This window comes from Nasonia vitripennis, chromosome 3 (assembly GCF_009193385.2).
Source record: "Nasonia vitripennis strain AsymCx chromosome 3, Nvit_psr_1.1, whole genome shotgun sequence".
Classification (NCBI taxonomy): domain Eukaryota; kingdom Metazoa; phylum Arthropoda; class Insecta; order Hymenoptera; family Pteromalidae; genus Nasonia; species Nasonia vitripennis.
The window spans coordinates 877928-903680 of NC_045759.1; the positions used below are offsets into that span (position 1 = coordinate 877928).

Genomic DNA, 25753 nt, shown 5'->3' on the forward strand with positions numbered 1-25753 from the left:
CTTGTGTACATTGAAGAAATTTACTCTACCCGTAGAATCATCTTTGAATATTTTTTCATAAAGTAGCATTTGGAACTCGCCTTGCATTCGTATTCACTGTTCACTGTCGATGGAATGCCATAATGTTTTCGTGGTTTCATTTAACCGTCACAAAACAGCATGATAGTCATTTTCATTTTCAAGAAAGTATAAAGTATCATCAGTAATGAAAAAATGAGTAGTTCTGCAGACATTTTTATCTAAAAGCGACACGTCAAGGGATAAAGAACACAAGTCGTCTCTGAGTGCGTGATGTGAACGGCTTGAGCATCGTCCGTTATCCTTTTCTTTGCAGGAGCTCTTTCAGCGACAACAGGGCGCCAACGGCGCTGCTAGTAGCATGAGCAGCGCCATGAGCCCCAGCCACTACGGCTCGACGATGCAGATGAACTCGAGCTCGCACTTTCCCAGCGGCACGATTAGCACCAAGTCCCATTCAACTTCGCCGGCCAAGTCCGGCCGGGTCTACGCCAGTGTTGCCGAGATGAAGCGCAAGGGCAAAGTAAGGACCACTGCGAGACGACAGGGGTCGAAGGCCTCAGGGTGGAACAAATCTTGCAAACTGCGATTGAAAGAGCTGTCGGTTTGCGTTGCTTGACAAATGTCATCTCTAGTAAAAATAGCTAAACTTTTTCATTGGACAGTTCTTTCAACAGCTTGTAAAAATTTTTGCCCGATAATCTACCGGTTACTCCTCTTCGAAAACAAGCCACCTTGTTCCCGCCGTCTTTCTTATTAACTAGATTTTTCTAATTTATTACTAAAAATTGCTGACGCTATTTTGCTAATCAAAGCCTCGACTTTCCAAAGTTTAACCCGAAGGAGGCTTCGAAGATTGTAACAAAAAGAAGCATGACTTTTTCTCTTCCGGTTAATGGTGGATATGTTTGCATGTTCTCTGTTGTAGTTGACTTTGAGCAAGTCCAATATTAATCGTGGGTCGTTCGACGGATCTCGCGACGAGGAGGACAACTTGTATTATTGAACCAGTGCTACTATAATATACATGTACATAAAAAGGATGCTAACATTTCATAGATTTATACCGATCAATAATACAATTATGATATACTAAGCGCTTTGGTTTTAATCTTAAGCAATCACTAAGTTGATAACTTGAGTTATTTAATAGTTAAGAGGTGCGATTGGTGTGTATTTATGCGGTGAATTGCATCCCATGGTATACTTTTTTACTAGCATGAATTGCATTTTTCGCATGAAGTTATGCTACCTTTCCAGGTGATTAAAGCTCGTTGAACAAATAATTTTTTCACTTTTGCATTATATAATTACTTAGAAATAATATTTCAAAGAAAAGAATTTATTTTTACAAATATTCGTCAGTAAATAATAAAATAATAAAAGTTCAAAGGAAAATTTTCAACACTGTACACTTCTGAATTTTTTTACACATTTAAATGACACAGAGTTTATAAAGCAAATATATTTAATAATTATCACTGACAGCACTGCTAGTTAGTATTTTATCACTATCCAGGGGACATAGGTAAATTTTCCACTAACTCTCCACTATCTCTTTTTATCTCGTATGTACATAGTGAATCTTTATATATAAAATTATTCTTGCTCAATTTTTTGAAGTATATATAAATATAACTCTTTATTATAAAATTAATGTAGATCAGAAGTATATTTTCTAACATAATATTCTAACTTGCTACCTACTTTTGTAGAATCTATAGAGGAAAAAAGATTTTATCAATTAAATTTTCCACATTCAAGTTGAATCTCTTTCTAATTTCGATAATTATGATTGATTCGAGTAATATTTAAAATCCTACTTTTTCAAAATAATGATCTCCTCTCTACTAAACACACGCTCCATCACGCAAGCACGCGATTACGTAGTACTCGCTTTTTCGAGTATCTATTCACAGTTAAATATGAATTACCGCAGCAAATCAAACGTATTTAGCTACTTAAATCACGTGAAAGCACTAGGATCACCAAGTATTCCTTTTACAGAGGAAATTACGTCTTTGCTGATAATTCATAGTTGACTCGATCGACTAACACCAGGTCCCACACTCACACTAACCAGTCCAAAAAACCAAGCCCGACCATCCCTATCCAGTGACTAACCATCTCGGCTTGCTATCCTTGCAGTCGTCGCGAGTGCGCTTTTTCGGCGGTCTGGGCGGCGGCTCGGAGCTGCACCGCGACTTCCACAGCACGCCCGACCTCAACGTGCAAGCACAGATCGGTGTTGGCGGAGGCGCCGCGAGCCTCTTTCCCAAGGGACATCGCAGCCAGGAGGACGTCAACGCGGCTCTCGGCAGGAACGGACTGCCGCCACCGAATCACCCGCCACCACCGCCTCCGGTCGGGCAGGTCGTCAAGGTCAATGTGGGGGCACCGGTACCTGACGTAGTCACGCCAGCTTCTGTCTACGATAACATGGCCCACATACAGCAGGTCAAAGGTATGTAAATCGGCTTTAGTTTCTGCTTTTTATAACAAATATCCTTGCTGCTGTGTTTGACAACGCGTGTACCTTTCGTTGAACAGAACTCGCCGCAGCGACAGCGGAGAACAACTACGGCGTGATGTCGAGCTTCCGGCCATCCAACAGTGCGAAGCTCTACGCCTCTCCCGAGGATATGAAGACGGTAGGCTATCGCTCGCTCAGTCTGCCCAGCCACTCGACGCGCTCCCAGCTGCGAAAATCCCACAGTCTTCGAACACCCAATGGCGCCGGCAGCGCCGCTACCTTCAAACCTGGTCCCGGTAATCAACTAGCTAACGGCGCGAGTCAGGCTAACGGTGTCGCGACTGCGGCTACTGCTGGCGGTAACGGCAACAACAACAATCAATACGCACAACCGCTCAAGAACGGCAGGAGTCACAGCACTGTCGGTATCATGAGGGAGAGAAAGAAGAAGTCCAGCTTGACCACCAGCTCGTCGGCTTCGAACCTATCGGGAGTTTCTGGTGCGTTTCTTTGAAGTGGAAATTTTAACAGTGGCTGAATGGTAAGAATTAACAGATTTTGAATAACGAGAATACTTTTCGCAGGCGGTAACAATCCGAACGGCGGCGCGTCGGCACCACCCATACCCGAGCCCGACTACAGCTTGAGTGAGTCGGAGAACGACGAGGACTTGACGGACGAAGGCGACGAGTCAGAAATCGCTAAGGAACTGGAAAAAGCAGCGCAGCGTGAGAAACTCGAGTCAACGCGCGAAACGTCTGGCAACTCCAATGCCTCCGCTGGCAGTGGAAGCAGTAGCAGCTCCTCGGGCTCGGGCTCACTACCTCACTCGTTCAGTGTCGAAGAGATCCAAAACGTCCGCAAGCAGCTAAAGGTAAATGTTAAGCTCATTCTTTTAAAAAATAGAGTCTTACTATTTCTTCGAGGCTATAGCTGACTGATTATCTACTTACTTAGACTCAACAGTCCCTTGTGGAGGATGGCGACAACAGCTCTAGCGGCGTAAGTTCTGATCAGGATGTACCTGTAGGGCCTCCTACTGGCTTTGACGACACGAAAGCTCGCAATAACGAGGCCAATCACCATCAGCATCAGCACGTACATAACCAAGGTTTGTCCTCGCAATTTGCCCGAACCATGCTAATGCTTTACGCAGTTATTTGATCGTTTTAAAATAATAATTGACTCTCGATTTCAGCTCATGCCGACAAAGAAAATAATAGCGTGATGGTGGTCAGCAGTGGTTGCGCGCAGAAGAGGGCGAGCTACGGTGGAAGCGGTTTGCTAACGAGGCACGCAGTCAGCCTGGCCCAACTGCCACCACCAATCGAGGCCGATGCCGAGGAGCAGGGCAATGACCTGTTTGTACCACCGCCACCCGAGTTCAACGCCGATGGCACACCGATCACCGGTACTGGCGCTGACGAACTCGTGTTCGCGCCACCTCCGCAGTTCTGTGACAACGGCAAGATCCAACCGCAGCAACAGCAACAGCAACGCGTCAAAATTATCGGGGCCATACCCAAGGCACAGAGCAACAATAATCAGGTCAAACCGCCTAGTGGACGACTACACAGTCAGTGAGACACGGTGGGCAGCTCCAAAAAACGGGAGGAAGTCCGCGAGGCGATCACAAGAATGGATTTTTAGAAGGAAACGTTAGGCTCGCAAACACGTTGAATAGAAAGTAAGGGGTGTTTTAGATTGGAATATTAAAACTGTTGACTGTGAGAAAGTATAAAATTAAAAGCAGATTACAAGTATGATACAACTTTGAGTTCTATTACGTATATTTTTGTTTTTTTCTTGTAACACTTAAAAACATTATATCTTTTGCGCGTCAATAAAAAATGATGATTTATGTTTTCTCGTAGCTAACAGTTTGTGAATACGATGGAAGATAAAACGTTTCCGACGGGAGAAAAATCCAATAAAATCGTTCAATTAAATATATAGTACACTGTTGCTCTCAATGCACACCATATTAAAAAATATGCCTGTCTAATTACAAAATGACCATTAGTACTAGTCCTACTACAAAATCTGAGAAAATTGACATTAACAAACTATTATTGATTGAAGCAAAGGTATTTCAAGTTATTTTTAAAGATTTTTACTCACAATTGATTTAGTATTAAAAAAAAAAATATTTAAAAATCTTTTAAAAGTAAAATAATTTAATGGCAAAATTTTTGTTTTAGTTAATAAATATGTTTGTTATGTGTAGTTTTTTTCTTGGAATGAGTAGGTATTTGAGATAAACGCAAGAGGCATTTCGCGTCAGTTTTTACTTGCGAAACTCATAGTTAATAAGTCTGTGCAAATCGAGGTCCGTTAATTTTAATTCAGCAAAAAACCATTGCCATAGATTTGATTCTACAGATCTAGATAACCACACTTTTCGATGGATTTATACAATTTTACGTAATTCATGTACAGAACACGTTTGCTCTACATTAAGATTGACTAAATGCAATACACAACTTTTTACAAAAAAAAAAAATTATTATAATTTTAATTATATCTCAGCTGAAAGCTAGATTTAATATTTAAATCTCAGCTATGGAATGAGTTTCTTTTTTTGCGTTAAACACTCGCATACAAAACTAAATTTTACGATTACGTGGTAACATTTCTATAAAACTGAGAATATATACATTTTGATGATTCTCGGAGAAAGTTTTAAATATTTGGAAACAGTGAAAATGCTTCATTCAACATCAATTGTAGAATCGAATCTATGTTGTGAGGTGAACGGAAAAACCGTGATCCATTTTTATTGCAATAGCGGTGGCCTAACAAGGCATGCATTTTTCTGGCATAAGGTTGAGATACGCAAACAAATGTGTGCGCGCAGCGAGGATTTCGAGTATTCTGCTCTTTAATAATTGTATGTCCAATACGAGGTTTAGAAAAGCATAATAAAGAAGCTGCAGTGTATGCGTGACAAACCGAGTATGTGCGAACCACAATGCGAAGTTTGTTTTTAATACAATTTCTATTATGACTATGGCGTGTGTTTAATACTTTTTCAACAGAGAATAAAAGAAAATGAAAATATTAATAATTGTAATAAGTAACGATGCCGAAACTGGCCCTGTTATGTCTTCTAAATGCGTACTTTTCACATTGGATATGATTGCAAGATAAGAACTATTATAAAATGTAGTTGAAACAACGAAACTTGGATTAACACCTTGTAGTGCGTGTGAGTAAATTTTTGCTTCTAAAACATATATTTGCATAGTGAAAAACTTTTTAGATGATAATCATATTTCAATTTTGAAATAACAACAAATTACAATGTAATGCGCGCATACCTTCCATTTTTCAATCCAAATAGTCCATGTCATTTTTATTCGTCGCTGTTTTAGTATTAGGTATGAATGTAATCCTGATTAGAAAATTTGATTGAAAATATGAAGTAAGGGTTATAAAAACAGAATAGTCAATTATCAGTAACAGGTCGAAATAATTAGATTCTATTAAAATCATTTGCAAATAAATAAGTTATTATTCAATAGAATCAAATCATTTTTTACAGCATAATTGACTTGATTTTACCTTGATGATGTAAAATATTACTGATCTCTTTCTTTTAGCTGCAATTCTTCAATTTTATTTTCGAATCAGGAAAAATGGTAATGAAATGTGTTTTAGACTATCGTTAAGAAAAAAAATTGCATTAGTGCAAAACTGAAGCTTTTTTTTAATACAAGACACTAGTTTTATTTACACGAGAAGAATATACAAAAGAAATCCGAAAATGATAAATACAATTGTAAAGAAATGTGAAAACAACGTTGAAAAGAGAAAAATGGAGTGCATATGCGAAATTGGTCTCACAATGGAAAGGGCGTCGATCGTAATTTTTATTGTGTATATTATTATAATTTTTATGGAGGTACATATTATATATACTTGTATTATTAATTATTTCTTGTGCGTAAGTAGACAATTGAAATGCGATATTCAAGCGCCTAAACGATTGTGTATACCGCCAAGAGTTACTCACAAAGTCATTAGATTCATTTTTTAGTTCTTAATGTGTCAAAGTAAGATGTAAAAGCGTGTGTGAACGACACTGAGACGAGTACATGATTTATTGATAATCGCGAACTAGACAACACTATAAAAAGAAAAAAATACATAACGCGCGGTATAAATGCGATATGCCTCTTTAAAATGCTATATATAAATATTATTCATATCTATACTTGGCTTTGTAAGATAGGTTGTACACCGTTTACAGAAAAAATTTATTTTGAAGTCTTTTTTCTTTATTCTCTTAATTTAGAAAATTGTTAAAAATGCGAGCGAATGATCAATATTTTTTTTATTTCCCGCTGCAGTTTGCGTCTTGTTTTATTCGAGCGAGTGCTCGAATTCCCACAAGCGAATCGTCGTCAAACGAAACAATGAAAGGAAGAAAAAAGAACAAGAGGGCGTGTAATAATTATTTCTTGTTGTATATATATAATATAAATGTAATCTTCCTTTCTTCGAAAACTTTTCGTGCGATCGAAAAAAGTCGAGCCGTAACAATCCAAAATAAGCGGCTCACGGTAATACTATATATTATATTGTATATATTGAATAACATTACAATATGTTCACAAAGAATTGCGATGGTGATTAATTATATGTTTATATAATTTTTATTATAATTAATACTATAATCATTATGCTATTACTATTATTTTTAATAATTGCCTCTATTATTACTATGGTCATATTATTATTATTGTCATCACTATTATCAGTATCAATACGATTATGGACCTAGCATTAAGGAGCTCAGAGCAAAATATTGCATCTCCCAAAAATAAAAATTGATTTTCCTTTGCCGATATCAATTAACTGGGGAATGCGAAGGGTAGAGTATTATGGTAATTACAATTGATGAATGTCGTCAAAAAAGGGAAAGTAAGCGGCTGCGTTATCTCGATGTTTCCTTTTGTATTAAAGAAACCTACTAAATTCTGAAAGTGACGATTTTTCGCCCTAACTCTTCATTTGAAATTTCAAGGCATTTCGCTATTTTACTTACTCAATTTTTATTTCTAATTGGGACTTTTTCTTATAATTAATTTTACATTCAAGATCCTTATAAAGTATGAACTTTTGCGAAAAATCGGCTGTTAAGTATCATCAAAGTAAATTTATAAAGCAAGTAGCAGATCTGCGCCTGTATAATCTAGATCTGCATGAGTTTTATTCGTCCCCGCGATGCTCGAAAAGCAACAGAAACTAAAATAAAAACGAAAATGATAATCGAGACTTTTCGAGCTTTGCTGATTCTTTATGGCCTTTTGCGTTCTAATCGATCCGTCAGTACAATTTCACCAGCCAGTTTATGTAATGAACCGATCAATATATGTATAGCGTGATTGGCATATATATATATATATATATATATATATATATATATATATATATATATATATGTGTGTTGACAAATACATATATTATTACATGTAATAAAGATTATTATATGAATTATACGAAGAAACAACAAAAAGTGAAATATATTGAATTAAAATATTTTCGAGTGTCAGAATTGAAAAAAATACCTTTGCATTAATTATTAATATATGAAACTTGTGTTTGAGGTATAAAATACAATCGGATTTATAAATAAAATATGAATAAAAATAAATTACAAGTTTGTTGCTTCATGTTTTACATGTATGTGAGATTAGCTAGATTAAAAGATAAAGGCTAACCCTCGACGGACGATATTTTATAGTTAAAAGACATTCCTGCCAAAATGTAGTGTAATATATATCCAAATTTATTGGAGAGTTAAAAAATACGAAAGAGAGAGACAGAGAGAGAGAGAGAGAGAGAGAGAGAGAGAGAGAGAGAGAGAGAGAGAGAGTAATGGAAGAAAAAGCAAGAAGTGAGTGAACGTATTTATAATTAAAAAGATTAACAGCACCGTTAATATCCATCTTTAACTGTTTCGATTATTTTTACTGTATACGTTCGACGGTTCCATTTATATACACAATGTACAATTGACACTCGCGCAATGTACTCAACAATTTAGTAGCTCTGTATCTTCGATATTGCGAAAAAAGTCTCTAAAATTTAAAATTGTTTATTGTTATATTTTTACCAAACTATCCCCGATTCATCAATTAGATAATTATTTATTTATTTTCTTACTTAAATACGTACATACATGCATAAATATGAAAGTAGCTATAAATCTAAAAGTTTGCAGCTCTATTTTATATTCGTTTTGTTTTGCAAAAAAAATTTAATTTATTTGAACTTTAATTTCACTTTCTAATAAATTGTATTTGCCGCGAAATTGGTATTGTGACCATTACGTAATCTAATGACGGTCAACAGCTCGTATTATTTTGAATTTTATGACGTAATGTGACACTATCATCACAAGCTTGCGTATCTGCAGCCCATTCCGATAATATACATTTTTTAACGTTTAATATTGTAAATAATAAGAACAGACATAATGAATTCAATCCGGATTATGCTGCAGAGGAATGCGCATCAGCTGCGCCAATTCCACAAATGGTAAAATAATAATATCTAACTGTCTAAAAACTATTTTACTTCTTAACGAGGTTATATAACCTCACTTTTTCAAGCACGGTTTTAGTCGTCGTTTTATTTTATATTTATAAAAAATATGACGCATTATTTGTATTATGATAATGCTTGTTTGTTTTCAATTGTTTAGTTATTCAATAAGTTTATAAAATCTACCAATATTTCTCAAATTGTATTATCTAGACAATATAAAGCACTTGAAAAAATTTTATTTAAAATCACTCAATGTTTACAGTGTCGCACATAATCAAGCTGAGGCTGCAGCTGCAACTGCAACAGAAAAATTGACAATTCCAGTACCAGAAGGAGTTGACAAACCAGTTAGTCCAAAAATTGATAAGATTGCTCAAGAAATCACTTCTCTCAACCTTATTGAAGTAGCCGAGCTCAGTGATTTATTGAAAAAACGATTAAATCTCCCTGATGCTCCAGTGATGCCAGTGGGAGGTTTTGCTGCAGCTCCAAGAGTAGAGGTAATGTATCATTTTCATGATAATATATATTTTCAGTTTACTTTTATCTATCAAGCAGAAATACAAATTTTGTATCATTTTTTCTAGGAAGAAGAAGCTGCGCCTAAAGCTATCAAGAGTTCATTCACAGTCAAACTTATGAAGTTTGATGACAAACAAAAGGTTGCATTGATCAAAGAAATAAAGAGCATTCTACCAGGAACAAATTTGGTGCAAGCCAAAAAGTTTGTGGAAAGTGCACCTCAAGTTGTGAAAGCTGATATTGCTAAAGAGGAGGCAGATAAACTAAAAGAAGCTTTGTCCAAAGTTGGAGCAGAAATTGTTATTGAATAAACTGTAATACTAGTTGATACATTTTTATTACCTTAGATTAACTTGTATGTTGAGTACTAAACTGTACCTGCATTTAGGTAACAAGATAATTAAAATTAATCGATTTTTTATCTTGCTTTGTTACTATAAATAAAATTTATTGAAATAAAATTTCTTCTTACCTACATTCATATTCAAAAATGTTCAATTATATCAACAATTTTGCTTCAAGTTCATTTAAAAATAGTTGCGTAAAAGAGTTCATATTTACGTAGCAGAAACTTCCAATTTGATCGAGGGCACGGAATCTAGTAGTTACGGCCCTGTGCCACGACCCCACGATTCAACGGGAGGCGAGTATATATATGCCATAGTATCGTGCTGTATCGTACCACCGCTGCTGCCGTGTGGCGTGTGCCAGTGGGCTGCTGTGCTGTGCTGCTTGCTACGATGGCCGAAGAGCCTGTCGCTACAAATAAGACCGCGATGGAGACGACGACCCAGAATAACATCCCCGAGGTTCGTACAAACATCGCCTACTTGATTTTAACCTTTTTTACGCTTCCGCCTATAGTATTGAAGTAGATTCGCGTGGGCGTAGACGTAAACAAAACGGAAAACACCCGACACACGACAACGCATACGTACGCATACACACTAACGAAAAAAAAAAATGTTTTGACAGGTCGTCGTCGGCGCCGGAGTTGGTGCACTATCGGCGACTCCTCTGGTAAAGGATGAAAATGTTGATGGAACTTGCTAAAAGTTCTGGTTTTATTGAGGATCTATGCTTTGACCGACGAGAAATACGTAAAGTCGGATGTATTGTCGCACGATTAGTGACTCAATGAGAATGATTTTTGTTTTAGAACTTCATTAATTTTACGAGTTTACTTGTAGTTTTCGAAAACATATGCTGCTTTATTTGCTGGGCAATATGTGAATTTATAGTTGAATGCGTTTGTTCACAAGTTTAGCGAACAGGTTTCAAGTGCTATCAGTTGTACCAATTAGCGGTGAATAACAATACTCTCATTGTGCAGTAATCTAGACCATGATTCTCAATAAGACAGAATTTGAAGTAAATATACATAAATATAGACTTGGTGAATATTTTTTAATTTATCTTGTAAAATTGTGTGGTTTAGGGCCCACCGGAGAATGAAATCAATACAATGAAACTACAAGCGTCTCAAGCAATTTCAAGGCTCGAAGAGTCCTTGGAAAAGGGAACAGAAACAGAAGGCAGCACATGGAATACACCTTCAGGTTTTCTACTTCACCCAAAGGCACCAGAAGATATTTTTTCATCAATACAGGTAAATAAATTTATTGTAGTAAAGTTATTTGAGTAGTATTTTGGCTTTGATTATTCTTGCGTTGCTAGAAAAATCTATTTGATTGTAATAATTTTCAAATTTTAATAAAATTTTGTTAGAGTATTATTTGCTCACATTTCATTCTATTCATTTACTCTTGTTAGTTGTTGGTCCAGGAAGTGTGAGATAAGATTACATATTTTAAATTGCTTGCTCACAAGATAACATTTGTAACTTTCTCTCTTCCGCATATTGTAGTTTGATAAAGTAATTGCAGACTGTTCAAACAATGAAATTTATTCACAGGATCTGATTGTCTATGAAGATGCACCACAGGTTGTTGAAGAAGGAAAATCAGAACCTAGTCCAATCACAAGTCTGCCTCCACTTACAGATGCAGCCAAGTTAGCTTTAATTTCTCATTCAGTGTCAGCTTATGCCATGTCTCTACCTAGATCGCATGCACAAAGGATAGCTGGTCGTTTGGCAGCTGACACCACAAGATGGCTTAGTCACATCTTTCGGTTTGTTGATTGCGCTTCATCATTTCATGAAGATCCACTTGAGGGACTTGTCAGAGTCACTCGTTTGGCATTGCACAGAAAATATCCTAGATATGTAGACGAAGGCTTTACAGCATTAGCCAGTTCTCCTCCGTTAATTTATAGTTCAGTTGCTGCACCACTAGGCCTAGTTCAACATTTGTGTAAACAGGTGAGTTTTGGTGTTTAATGCTCAACCGCCTTAAAAAGAATATTGGATTTTGCAATTAAATGCTTGTATTGAATATAACTGAATATTTTTTTTTATTTTAGCTTTCTTTGCCGTTACACTGTATAAGGCCCATTCCACAAAATACAATGTTTGGTTCTCGAAATAGCATGGATATTTCAGCACTAGAGAGACGTTTAGCTGAAGATTCACAATCGAATTCTGTAACTCCTCTTTTATTGTTGGCAGAAGCAGGTTCTGTGCTTACTGGACACTGCGACAATCTTAGCAGGCTGCGCGAAATATGCGATAAACACAACGTTTGGTTACACTTACGCGGCGACTCACTGGCGGCACTAACTTTAAATAATTCGGCGAAAGATTTGGTAAGAACGAAATATCATCCATTTGCAAAGCGTTTTGTTGATCCAGATTAGTAATTAACTGTTTACTATTTTCTGTTTTCAGTCTTCAAAAATTGCAGATAGTATTACTTTGCCTCTTGGAGTTTGGCTGGGCATACCCTCACTACCAGTAGTTGTATCCTTTATTATCAACAGACATATATATTGTACATTTTTTTAATAATTTGAAGAATTTAATGATATCAACTGAATACACTGATTTCATGAATCTGGTTTGAAGAAAAAAACAATAAGGAAACTCGAATTCACATATTAGAAGGCAAAGGCATGCTCATCATCAAAAAGGCTTGAAACCTGTTCTTATGGAGTCATAAGTGCGCATCCCGTACCGAGCATACATTTTTTCGCCCAAAGATAAAAATAGCATGAGGAAATATCAGTCCGTTTTAATGTTTGATGTTAACACGGTCACCTCGCGGAATGTGAAATAGGCGACTTCCGCCAAAATTCATCTCATTCGCATTCACATTGCTGCTATTTATATTCCTTAACTCAATTCTTTTCTGCTATGAATAGACATTGTATAGATTAACTGATACGAGAGGTGCACGTCCGACATCCAGGGACACGACGCTGTCATTAATATCCGGTTTGATGGCTGATTCGCTGTCGAGGCGGCTGCCGACTTTGCCGCTCTGGACGGCTCTGCAAGCGCTTGGTCGCGATGGCATAGTCAACCGGTTCAAGCAGTGCTTCTTGGTCGTCGAGGAGCTGTATAGTAAAATTAAGAAATTCAATTGCATCAGACTGCTGGTGAGTGACGTACAAACGTACGAACTTGTTCCTCGACGTGCTCGCAGAATCTCAAATTAGTGTTTAGATCATTTTTTCTTGTTTTTCTATTCGATTTCATGACGTACATACTCTTGACATGTGTTTTGGCGACACGTGTATAGTGTTTTGTGCCAAACAATAATATGAACTAGAATGACCTCAGAAGAGTTACTTTATGGGAATGTTAATTTTTGGTGAAAAATAATGGCTATATATATTTTTTTTTATTTGCCTAATTAAATATTTTAATCTCAAACTTTATAAAACAATAACAAAGTAAACTTCTATCGCAGAGTCAAGAGCCAGGTGGTGAGACAGGTGCTTACACGATAAACGAACTTTTGTCGAATCCGTTGAACGGACCGCAACTACTGGAAGTGGTTGCGAGCGCTCTGGTCTTCCAGTTTGTACCTCCAGAGGCCGACATGCAGGAGTTGCAGCGTGTACCACCCTACTACGACAAACTCAACTCGTGGTTGGGTCAAATTCTGCAGCGTGATATTGAGAACGTCGAAATCGAGCTCTGCGAGATCGAACAGTATGGTATCGCTATCAGAATTTGTCCACTCGAGAGTCCGGAATGTCCACCTAACAGCGACGATGTAGATAACGTTGTTGCCTGCCTCGAACAGCAAATCGTTAGTTTTTTATTCTTATCATATCTTTCTATCTATATAAATAAAAAAATATTTATCGATTCAATGGATATTTTGATGGCTTGTAGGAGATTCTATTAGCAACAGTACAGCACAAAGAGACATTCGTAAAATTGGTCACGGAAAATGATTCGTTGCATTTGGTGGAGATGCCAGGTTGGGCCGGTCTGGGAGGTGTCAGATATGCTCCTCCGACTTGGGTGCACGTGATGACGGATCAAGCAAAGGAGGAACTGAACCATTTGAATACACAGTTGGTCGAGACTTTGAGAAGTACTGATGCTGCCTTTTCTCTGGGCGAAGGTGCCGATGGATTAGCTTGTGTTAGATTTGGAATGGTCACTTACGATACGGGTAGGCTAGTTTGATTTTGCAAATACTAAACGAAGTTGCTTGAAAAACAATGTATTTATTGCATTTGTTATTGTAGATGTAGCCGAGCTGTTATCGCTAGTTCTTCAAGTTGGCCAAGAAGTTGAAGCAAGTTCGAAATTGTTGGATACAATGTCTGAGGTAGTGAAACGTGGTATAGAAGCCGCACAAACAGATTTGGAGCGTGAGAATGCGGAGAAACTTTGGCAAGAGGGAATACTTCGACACGTCCCTGTTGTTGGGACGTTTGTCAATTGGTGGAGTCCACCATCGAAAGAGGGAGGTGTTAGGGGTCGAAGTTTGAACTTACAAGCTGGTGAGTGCATCGACCGTAATTTGGCTAGGTGGTGGATATTATTTATAACATAATAATGCAATATTTAAATTAATCCGTTTGTTATTTATCAAGCGCTTTATACTTAATTATTGGCCTAGTTTTGCGAAGCTAAAACCGAGCTTTTTTTATGAAACCTTATGCTTTTTATTTTCTTATAATTTTTCTTGTTATTAGGAGTAAACATTTATGAGCCAGAAAGGAAGGGTGTCAATAACGTTATTTCTTGATCCCAAAATAACACGTGAAATTTAACAAAACCAAGATAGTTTTGTAAATGATGTTTGCCGCCATGGATGCAGTGTTTCGTGAAGTATATTAATTTCTTTATTTTTCTTTTTCAAACGTTAAGGATATTAAGTTGTTTGAGTTTAAATATCATGTTTATACGCGTCAACATAACAGGATGTATGCTTTTATTCAATCTAATGACATGATTTTTTGTACGAGATGTACAGTGAGAAATTTTTTTGGGGGGACGAATAATAAGAGACCTGATTGACGCCCCCTTTCGTTTTGTCATAGAATAAGTACAATTGTAAGCATAGATAATTTATTTAGATAAAATAGTGTAAATTAAACAACAGAACAACGTTTTCAGATAAAAGCGATAGCGTACATGAATTTATGGTATATTACATTGCAGGTGTTGTCGAGAGTACAGAAAATATTTACAAATACCACATGCAACTGCAGCCGAACTCAACGACGAGTAATGGTTCGGGTGCGCGGACACCACCGCAACCTTTGGTCCAGACGCCGGTTGGCGCAGGCAGCCAGAGCCACAGTCGATCTTCTAGCCATTCCAGTCTGCAGAGCGGCAAGAATCTGCAGAGCAGCACGACCACATCCGCGATTCAGTCGCCCACGCAATTAACGCTGCCGCCATTGGTCAGCAAGGAGAAGCCCTGCGAACTGAAGTCGTAGTACTCTCATCGTTTCGAAAATGTTGGGGAAAATTGTATTTGTTAAATTATTTATATAATAACCGGCGAGCTTCAGACGCGAATAATTTCTAGCGAGCGATCACTGCTGTCCAATGATATACATATTTATAGTAAACTGTAAGATATGTTTTTCCTAGTTCCTCTTGTTGTATTAAAAAGTAAACTGGGTTGCGCGTCGATTGTTTAAAGGGGATGTGCATTTTAACGATCGTCTTTCTTCTGCATTGTACGGAGAATTGGGATGAATCTTCAGTACTGGTGGAAGGGAATGAAAATGTAATGGTACACATTTTGATACACATGTTTTTTAACCTATCGATGTTTAGAAATTTCGATTTTTCTTGAGTGTCTCCCAAAATATATGTTAATTAGCCTGCATTGCTAAGGTTTGTGTACTTATCTATTTGCTTGTAAATATGAACCAAGAAAAAGAATATTCTTCATGAAAATTATATTCTTTGACTTTCTGTATCGTCACTTAGCCATTAAATTATAATAAATTAAATTTTTACAAATCATTGTTTAGCACAAATGCATAATATATATTCTTGATAGAATAAACGTGATATAAATTTTCACATAGTTTTTTTTATCAATTCGACTGCGGGTCACTAAGATCGATTAATGGTGATGGTAAAACACGTAATAATAATAAAGTTTACCAAAGACCTTGTAAATTCATTCCTAGTGCTTGAAAATAATAAAAAGCATCTTAAATTCCAGCTGATTTACTAGCGTAAAACATGATGCAGGAGAAGCCTTAAATGACATTTTAACAAATCCGATATTTTTAATGATTCACTGATTCTATAGTTATATATTGATTAGCCTTTGACGTCACGGAGTTTATTTTCAGTGAATAAAGGAAATAATACTTGTCTGGATACACATAATAAGTATAATAATACATTCACAAATTGTTAATATCTAAACCAATAGAAAATTAAACTTTTATGTATATTTATATACCAAAACTGTTGTAATAAATTATATTGCTACTTGAATAAATAATTCTAAAAACAATGATGCACCGGAATCTTCTAAATTCAAACCAACAACTCGTTCCAAAAAATTCAAACGCGCATCCATCCGCTTCGTCGGAAATAGAAGTATACGGGGCTGCAGGGAAAGTTGGGAAAGAATATTCCAGAGCCTCGCGCGCCAAATCCATCGGGCGATTCTTGCATTATCAAAAGCCGCCGTAAACGCTCTTGCCTTATGCGCGCAAATTACACGGCAATAAAAACAAATCGCCTGGTCGCAAGGGGAGGGCTGAGGAGCGGGGCGAAAAGGGAGGGAAAAAAAGTGAAAGCGAAAGGACGGGGCAAGAGAGAAAATGAGCGAGAATGAGCAAATTGAAATGACAATCCGAGGCGACGCGCGAGGCAAGTGCAGAATAATCGCGAATTAGAAGCCCACTATAACCGTACAAACGTTTCAAAGCGACAAAATCCGAGCGCGGTGCTTTAGTTTGCAAAAAGTACGAAGTAAACAAACAAACCGTGGCTCTCGCGGTATTTTTAAAGAGCCTGCGGATGCAGCGCTGCAGCCAATAAAAAAATAGCGAGAGAGAGAGAGAGAGAGAGAGAGAGAGAGAGAGAGAAAGGAAGACCCGCATATACGATGTACATATATGTATACATTCTCGCGCAGAGCGAGCTGATGTGAGCGAGAGTGAGAGGACGGTTTTAGTCTCGTAGCAGCAGCAGCAGCAGCAGCGGAGGAAGCGAGACGGAGATATAAATATATACTTGTTATATAGAATAGCCGAGAGCTGCTGCTGCCGCTGCTGCCTTCTGTTGTATACACAGTAGCGTGCGGACAGCCGCAGATTCGTGTAATGGCCAGCAGCAGTGACTCGACCGTACGAAAGTGCGTACGTGGGAACGGGAGGTGCAGAGGCTCCTCGTCGTAGCCGCGCCGCTGTGCCGCTGCTACTGCCGAAAATAGAAGAAGAAAACGTATAAATCTGCTGCGCGAGGACCTAACCTCCGCGGCGGAGGCAAAGAAAAACAACAGGGAGTGATACCGCAGAGGGAGGGGAAGAGAGGAGCGGAAAGGCGAGTTTTTCCCTGAAAGAGCCCCGTCCTCGATGAAGCGCGTGATCCGGGATTGTTATGGAGGTGCTCAAGACGAACCAGGAGATAGTGCACGAGGGCTGGCTCATCAAGTCGCCGCCCACGAAACTTTGGAGAGCGGTGAGTATTTCCTGCTGCTGTTGTTGTTGTTGTTGTTGTTCATGATGCTGTTTACCGTCGATGAATACGCGAGTAGCTTGTTTGGGGATTGTTGATTTTTTTTTGTTGCCGAGAGTTGCCATTGTCGAGTGCGATGTAGCGAAATAGTGGATATCGTCGTTTTGTTTACGTCACGGTGTATTCGATGGATGTTGCTCAATTCTTACCTCTTGTGTAGAAACGAACGAAACGTGTTCGGAACAACGATTGTTCTACAATGTTGATACGGTTTCTCGCGTTTTTGTTTACGTCATACGTATGCACAACCACCTTCTCTGTTTTCTGCGCTATTTTAGAATTCGTGTATCAACGTGAGCTGACTCATAGGTATTTTTTCAAATTAAATTTCGTTGTATCTTGAAGAAACAAACAAAAAAAAAAACGGATACTAGGTAAATGTATTTATATTTTTTTTGTATCATTAACATATTTTGCGTGGCTTGTTGTTTTCTAAATGTTTTCATAGTAATAAATAAGAAAATCCTTTAAACAAAAAGGAGTAATGGATTTTTAAAACAAAGTAATTTGAACTTGCTCAATGTTCTAGAAGTTATGTGTTTTTATGGCTTTCTGCACCAACAGGTGAATCTTGCAGGTTAGGTCTTTTGCGAGGATCGGAGCAAGGACGAATCGGGATATTCGCGATGATTGTTATGTTGGATGGATGACTGTGCCTTTTGCATAATGCACTTGTGCACGCAAAAACGTCGTTACAAGAAATAGAATTTTTGATTATCGCAGATTACATTTTCATTGTAAAATACTCATCAGTAACTATTTTTTATCATATGTTGGTTATCTAATTTTATTTCAATTAATATTTCTGATACTTGATTATTTTAAACCATGAAAATTTTGATAGTTGCCCTTTTTATTGACAAACTGATTCTGAGAAATTATATTTCTTTGTTTTAAATAACGCTTTGTGCACAAAGAGAAAACTTGTATTAGTCATAAAGTTGTATCATTCACTGATAAAGAATTCCATAAATAAAATATACTTAAGCTGAAAAGATATATGAAAAAAATACCATAATATTACAAGGGTATAAATTTTAAATTTCTATTGCATCTATGATTTGTAAATTTTGTATTTCGCATTTATTTTCATAGAGATGGAGAGAAAGGTGGTTTACACTTCGACACAGTGGAGAATTGCCTGGCCAATATTTTCTAGAATATTATACAGATAAAAAATGTAGGAAATTGAAAGGAAAAATTGATCTTGATCAGTGTGAGCAGGTAAATAAAATTACTTTGTTGATTTTTTTAAAACTACTTGAAATAATATCTCTATTTTTATTTATATATTTTTACATAGGTGGATGCTGGATTAAGATTTGAGAATCGGAAGCAAAAGTACCAGTTTATGTTTAATGTAAAGACACCAAAAAGGACCTATTATCTTGTAGCAGAGAATGAGGCTGATATGAATAAATGGGTTGATGCAGTTTGTCAAGTTTGTGGATTGAAAGCACAAGATGATGAACAGCAGTGTCAAAGTAAGTATCTCTGCGAATTCATTATTAGTAGTGTTTATTCCTTGCAGCCTAAAATATTTTTTTCTGCTTTCATGCTAGTGTTTCCATTTGAATCACAAGAATCACCACCTATTACACCAACAAGTACAATATCTGGTCCTTACATACCCATAAGTGAGTGTATATCTGGTCGAAGTCTCAATGATACAAGTTCTCTCAGTTCGGCTCTTGGTCAAGGCCAAGATCATTACGATGCACCACGGAGATTGGCTCCATCTCCACCAAGATCTCCTACAACTACGGATGCCGAAAGTGTTTTCACTGATGATGAGTGGAGTGCTCCTGTTCCTAGCGTTAATTGGGAAACTTTTCCATCACCAAGTGATTCAAAGCCATGTAACAGTGCCAGTGATGCAGAAATAGGTTCTTGGAGTGTACGTAAAAGATTTGGAAAGTTAAGAATTGTTGATTCTGCAGCTCTTCCTGCTGCAGAAGAAATTCCAGCTCCACCAAGGCCTCCAAAGCCACCACATATGTCTTTGGAGAATCCAGGACATAATTATTTGAATCTAGATGGAGCTACGGAAAGTTCAAAACCAGTTACACCAGCAACACCAGCACCATCAACACCTGCGACAGCCATAATTACAGATGAAACTTACGACTTTCCAAGGTCTCATCAGCCTGGAGTGGCTGAGAGCGGTACATTAGGTAGACCAACACAGTCTAGACATTGTTATACTAATGCGGCTCCAACAAATGCTTCTGGTAAGTCTGCTGATATAAACGAAACGTTCATATATTATATTAGTGTTAATTAAATTAATTTTTTTTTAATAGGAAGCGACGATCAGCGCATCTTTCGATACGATTTTCATGACGATGAGCCATCAAGTCCCCGCTCGGAATCGTCTACAACGGCCACTTATTCAAATCTTCCAAGTCCTCTAGCAAAACCTGATGTTGCTCTAAGCGCTACAACTAGTGTTCCTGTAGCTGCGTCGACATCAGCGGCAGCTGTACCTGTAACTACTGCACCACCACCTCCAGTTGTCTACCGAGAGTTGAAACCAGGTAGAAAAACAAGCGATACTTGGTCGATGATAAGTAATGAGCCGTCTCCAGGTGCAACAGGTATTGGACCAGCTGAGCCGAGTTCAGCGGAACATTCGCCGGCTGAACCACCCAGCATCAATCGAAAACTCAAACCACCATTGAATAGAACCAATTACGAGAGTACAGGTAATTTTTTTTCAAAAGTTTTCTATTTTTATTTATAAAGATTATTTTACTAATCTTGTTTTCGCTTGCAGGTCCTTTGCAACTGGCCTCACCACCGGGGCGAGGCCGGGTTAGAGCTGCTCCAAGTCCTACTCCTCCAAGCACTCACTCGAATAGGCATCAATCAACTTCTGACGACGATAATAATGCATTTGAGGATAAGGAAGATGTACAGTAGATTTTCGTTATACTATTTTGATACTTGAAAATATTTATTATTAAAAACCTGATGTTTTATTTTTCAGATTTACTACTTTCAGGATCAAAATACCTTCATTCCTGCATCGTCACGTAAATTTGTCGATATTCAATATCTTGATCTTGATTTAGGAACATCGGATAATTCAAGTGCATTAACTGGACCGCCGGCACAATCACCACCAAGCTCAACAGTGTACAAAACAGTAGATTTTCTCAAGACGGAAGCTTTTAATCGTACTAGACAAAGAGTCGAGGAAGAAAGAAAACAGTGTACTGACGGTTTAACATAAATTTTTAAAAATCGTTCATTTATACGTATATGATACAAGGAGGTGTATTCTAGTGCTTGTAATTTCTTGTCTAGACATTTACAACTAGAAAAAGACGTTCTTTTTATTAAAAAGAATCTTTTTACAGCATCGGTTGATGAAAAATAAGGGTTAGTGCATGTTTAGGACTTGACAAATTTGATGTTACAAAAATTGCAATGTTATACTTGTATACATTAGGGAAGATTAATGAAATTTCTAAAAACGTCTCTACAAATCGGGATAGCGATGAAATGACAAATTTCATACAATTTATTTTGTATACGCGGCAAGTTGTTGAAATGCATTTTTAAGATGGCTAATGAAGGCGATTGGAATAGTGATACGAGTGCTTTAATAATTGTTGAGCTCGAGATATTCATGTACATAAATATATTTTACAATATATCCATAAATGAGTATGTGCTTTGTTTCTAGTTCTACTGAATTAGGAAAAGTATTACAGGATATGAGTAAAAATGTTATAATACGCAATTCGACCGATCGGTCTAATCGAGTGTAACGAATTTACTTGGTAAATGAAATAAAAGTAGATATTTTTTATAAAGTCATATTTGACATAAAAAGGTTCAACATTTTCTGCAATATCAGCATGAATTTATATCAATTACAAGTAGCAATATTCTAATGGACCAAAAAATGTTACATTAATTTTAACAATTGTATCATAGACAATTTTTATCAACTATAAAAGATGGCTGCGGAGGTATTGATTTATTACGGGCGAAGAAATTGTAAAATATATAACAATAATCTACTAAATCGATGCCCAAAATAGGATAAAATAAGGTATTATTGAAATTAATTTAGAATTTATAAAAAGCAATCGTTATGCATAACTATCATGTGTAATATTTTGTATCATATCTGAAAGAAATGTCAGTTATTTAGTACATATTGAAATATCTAGTAGATATATTTACTTCTCATTTATGGTGGATATATGCCAAGCTTTTGAATGTTTTAAGATATAACGCTGTAAAAAGTTGAGCAATATTGTTTTATTTCGACAGACTTTAACTAAAAAATTAACTCATTTAAATTCAAATTAATCTTTTTAGTAAATCTTTTCTTTTAGTTGGCATAAAACTATTATAATATTGAATTCATTATATAACGTATTTATATTTTTTAATTAATCTATGAAAAATAACGCAGATTTCATCCCGAGTATAAAATACACATAAACTGTCAATTTAATTAGTAGTAATTTAAAGTTTAGAGCATCGGCTTTTACTCAATATTAACTCTGAACAAATATTAGATAACGCGTTTATAAATTTCGTACAAGATTGGTTATTTTAATCGATACAGGTTCATGGTCAAATTAACAATATTTTTTTCGTTTACAATACACATTTCGAGCATTAGGTTTTTATTCTGAATCGATGTTATGAAAATATTTATTCACGGAATGAACGTTCAATCAAGTAAGGAATTACTCTTACGTGATTGTGTATATATATATGGTTATTATTTTAAGAAAGGATTTGTATATTATTTAAAACTGGATCGATAGCAGGTTTACTAAAAAATAAAATGAGATTTTAAAATAATGAATTTTTTTATTTGAATGGCAAACCTCTTTATTGAAACACATGTACATTGTGAGCGTATACATTTTCTTCAAACTATCAATCAAAACACTCTTATTTGGAATCCTTTGTATATTCAAATCACTGCAAAAACTGGAGACGATAACGTCTCTTGATCTTGTTGCGTATCCGAAAACAAATATTCACGAAAAACTCAGCCAAAAAAGCTGCCAAACCCGCAGCAACTCCAAAACGATAGAGGTAGAAACTGTGAATCAGCTTTTTCGGTGACAAAGGCTTCCTCTGAAATCCCACATCGTTGTTCATTTTCATTTCATCTTGTTTTCTCTCCTTGAAAAAACCCTCGCCGTAATAAAAATATTTATCGTCGAAAAATAGGTTTTCTCTTAAATTTTGTATAACCTGGCTGATTCTGGACAGGAGCTACTGGGACTCAGGAGGACTGGGCACGAGTACTTGAAGATGGCCAAGGAATCGCTTGTGTTCTTGTAATTTACATTTATGGCCTCGGATATTTCCCATGAATTAGGATCCACTTGCTTAAATGGATTGCAGGTATAAAGATGCATTTCATTTTCATCAGAGCAAATGTAAAAAGCATACAGAATATTTAATTTCCAAGCTTCCGTCAATTCGATAAAAGCGTTCGAGCATTTTGTTTCAAAATTTTCGCCAACCAGAGAAAATACAGCCCTCGAATTCCATAGAATAGATTGCTTCAATCTATTCAGCAAAATAGACAAGTTATATTGAGATGACGATGAAACTATGAAAAGTTTAGATGGATAACGCAATTTGGATACGACATTTTCATCTAGCTTATAAACTTTTTCTAAACGCTTGTGGCGCTTAAAAATCGTTGATTCGTCAAGTCCTACCGTTATACATTGTTAACAACAGAGAGAAATTAGTGCGCCAAATTTCAAACTTGTGAAACGTTCCTGCAAAGACTACCATGTCTAGGGCTTCCGTATAACAAGTATTGACGAGTTGCATCTGAAAAGTTAATCTGGATGAAATATTATTGTCATAGTAATTTTGTTTTTACTCACAATGTTCCCTGCCATTTCATTTTTATAAGATTTATCACTAATGCTTTCAAGAATTTTATTAATTTGTGCATTCATGATAGTTATTCCAAACAGTAAAATAATTATTAAACAAGTTAATTTAGTCAGCATTACTCAAGTTACAAAAACTTGTAAGCTTGTGGTTTCAATCAGAAGATTTTTTCGTCTACTGTCAACTTGTTACAAAAGTACGTTTCACCTTTTAACACAATCCATATATTTTATAGAGTTGTAAATGCCCAGTAATTATAAACCTTTTACGGATAATTTCTTAGGAAACGACAATCTGTAAATAGATAATAATTACTGATATAATCTTGGAAATAATAACTTGAATTTGAAGTTTTGCCATTAATATAAATAGTATCAAACTCGTTTGCTAATCTTTTGATATTAAATTATTGTATTATGCTCCTGTTTTTTAGAAAAATTAGATTATTTGTTATACCAGCATTGACGGAGATCTATGGATACTTTCTAAGAGTACATTTAGTTCTAGTTCGTGCGATCTATATATTTTATTGATTTTCCTATACACACAGCAAACGTAAAATTTGATACCTGAATGTTGTACTGTAAATGTTGTGAACTAGTTATTTTTTTAGATTGGAAAAGGCGTTCTATTAGTTTATGTGGCGCATTCCCAAGTTCCAAGCGTTGTTACAACGTAGGTTTAAGTAAAATTTTCAATAGTTCAACTCGAGTATTTTTTAATCTCATATCAAAAGGGCCGTCGAATTTATTTGTTAAAATACTCATGATGGATTTTTTATTAGTGATTTGCTACTGCATTAGTTTGCCGAAATATTTTCAAATTGTCAATTCTTTTCTTATGGTATAGTTTACTGAGGGTCTTCTCAATAATTAACAACACAAGACTTAAATAATTTCCAATCGCAAGTATGTACAAGTCAAATTTTAAAGATTCAAGTGTCAGTCTTTTTAAATTGGAGTCTGTAGAATTATAATCCTGTGTTTGTACATACAAAGTAAAATGCGATTTTATCTGCTCTTTTATCATCATGTTCGTCATGATTCCAGTTTCCCTAAGCCTTTGCATCAGCTCATTGATTCTTTTACGTAATGGCCAGTCTTCTCTTGTAACAAAAGTCAGTTGTACGTTTTCTATGCCAACTCTAGAAATATGTATATTCTTGTGCGATTTAGCTTGATCACTAATCAACACACTATCAGCCAAACAAACATAATTTGAATTTATATGTATTTTTGAAATGCAATCTTGGAATGAAGAACTAATTAAGTGTGGCGCTATAGTTTTGTTGTCAAGAAATTCTTTGATGTAAGCTGGTCCAGAAATTGTATACTTGTCAGGTATAACTGCTTCTAAATCTTCTTTATCGTCGATGTAGAACTTATTTTCGGGCGCTGCCAGAGAAGATGTGAGCATACTTTGAAGATAAATGTTCATACTAAACATAAATAAAAATAAAAATGTAAAATTAATTCTGTTCATAGTACCACGCGGGATTTTTCCTATGCCCATGCCTAAAATACAAAATGCATATTTACAGATCAATCATTAGTTTTGTCATTCGTAATGCTATACTATTTTTGTTCTCATACATACCTAATAACATCTTTAAGGTCTTGAATGATGCTGAAGCAATATCAATTTTTAAAAGATATTTCAAATACAAGGTAACTAACATGCATATTACAACTAAAGTAGATATGACATAGGTTTCAAGGATTTTTGGTAATGAAGCGACAGTTGACTCGTAGTTCAATTCTCGACTTAATGCGAATATCTTTGCGTAACCATGTGGATAAGTCTCCAATCGCCAGAAATCTCGAAAGAACAATTGATTCATGCCCATGTCACATTGGTTAAACACGAGATGGACTAAAGCCCCATGAGGTTTGCCTTGCTCATCAATATATCCCTGCTCGCTCATGCTGACCTTTGGGCTTGTGCCAAGTTTAGACCAAATTATTCGAGCGATGTCAGCATCTATTCCCTTAAAGTTATTTATACTTAAATTTGAAGTCGTCGGACCGTTAATCGTTGACATCAGGGCGGAATTCAGGAATGCGACCAATTTTATTGGATAGTTGTTGATAAAACCACATTTATCAAATGCGAGAGAATCACATGCATTTTTGTTAAAAGCTGCCCGAATGATAATAGTGAATTGTGATGTAAACATTAATATTATGTCATATTCGATACTAACGTAAATA

At 36.2% G+C, this 25753-nt stretch overlaps 5 protein-coding genes across 24 annotated transcripts in view; 4 read left to right on the forward strand and 1 right to left on the reverse strand.

Annotated features, from left to right (window-relative positions):
- Positions 1 to 8590, forward strand: part of LOC100120757 (SH3 and multiple ankyrin repeat domains protein 3) — a 186686-nt gene extending 178096 nt beyond the window's left edge. For 17 of the 18 annotated variants that reach the window (XM_032598101.1, XM_031926255.2, XM_032598100.1 and 14 more), the window contains 6 exons: positions 335 to 541; positions 2167 to 2482; positions 2569 to 2991; positions 3076 to 3365; positions 3449 to 3602; positions 3690 to 8590. In XM_032598101.1, the coding sequence (XP_032453992.1) occupies positions 335 to 541; positions 2167 to 2482; positions 2569 to 2991; positions 3076 to 3365; positions 3449 to 3602; positions 3690 to 4075 (1776 nt within the window). In that variant the 3' untranslated portion in view covers positions 4076 to 8590. The remainder of the gene's footprint in view (positions 1 to 334; positions 542 to 2166; positions 2483 to 2568; positions 2992 to 3075; positions 3366 to 3448; positions 3603 to 3689) is intronic. The other variant, XM_031926262.2, reaches the window with a different exon arrangement.
- A 293-nt stretch (positions 8591 to 8883) lies between these two features.
- On the forward strand, positions 8884 to 10045 carry mRpL12 (mitochondrial ribosomal protein L12). The gene is made up of 3 exons (NM_001168556.1): positions 8884 to 9037; positions 9309 to 9546; positions 9634 to 10045. Exons 1-3 carry the CDS (start codon positions 8976 to 8978, stop codon positions 9877 to 9879), a joined length of 546 nt encoding a protein of 181 aa, NP_001162028.1. The 5' UTR covers positions 8884 to 8975; the 3' UTR covers positions 9880 to 10045.
- A 184-nt stretch (positions 10046 to 10229) lies between these two features.
- Positions 10230 to 16190, forward strand: LOC100120804 (putative pyridoxal-dependent decarboxylase domain-containing protein 2). Of its 3 annotated transcripts, XR_512014.4 has the most exons (12): positions 10246 to 10377; positions 10544 to 10588; positions 11007 to 11177; positions 11484 to 11891; positions 11993 to 12274; positions 12357 to 12428; positions 12830 to 13066; positions 13381 to 13725; positions 13812 to 14097; positions 14174 to 14431; positions 14627 to 14762; positions 15096 to 16190. XR_512014.4 is itself a non-coding variant. In XM_003425682.4 (11 exons), the coding sequence occupies exons 1-11, from the start codon at positions 10309 to 10311 to the stop codon at positions 15374 to 15376; spliced, it is 2454 nt and encodes an 817-aa protein (XP_003425730.1). In that variant the 5' UTR covers positions 10246 to 10308; the 3' UTR covers positions 15377 to 16190. The 3 variants fall into 3 exon arrangements, 2 of the variants coding, with proteins under 2 accessions (XP_001604406.2, XP_003425730.1); XM_003425682.4 differs by lacking the exon at positions 14627 to 14762; XM_001604356.5 differs by lacking the exons at positions 10544 to 10588; positions 14627 to 14762 and having other exon boundaries at positions 10230 to 10377.
- Positions 16191 to 17513: 1323 nt separating this feature from the next.
- LOC100216467 (daughter of sevenless-like) lies at positions 17514 to 22481 on the forward strand. Its single transcript, NM_001142455.1, has 7 exons — positions 17514 to 17594; positions 18747 to 18875; positions 18955 to 19135; positions 19214 to 19882; positions 19955 to 20356; positions 20428 to 20564; positions 20641 to 22481. Exons 1-7 carry the CDS (start codon positions 17514 to 17516, stop codon positions 20884 to 20886), a joined length of 1845 nt encoding a protein of 614 aa, NP_001135927.1. The 3' UTR covers positions 20887 to 22481.
- LOC103315654 lies at positions 21980 to 25692 on the reverse strand. Its single transcript, XM_031926284.2, has 2 exons — positions 25140 to 25692; positions 21980 to 25057 (listed from the first exon to the last, which is right to left on the reverse strand). The coding sequence occupies exons 1-2, from the start codon at positions 25582 to 25584 to the stop codon at positions 24324 to 24326; spliced, it is 1179 nt and encodes a 392-aa protein (XP_031782144.1). The 5' UTR covers positions 25585 to 25692; the 3' UTR covers positions 21980 to 24323.
- Positions 25693 to 25753: the final 61 nt, after the last annotated feature.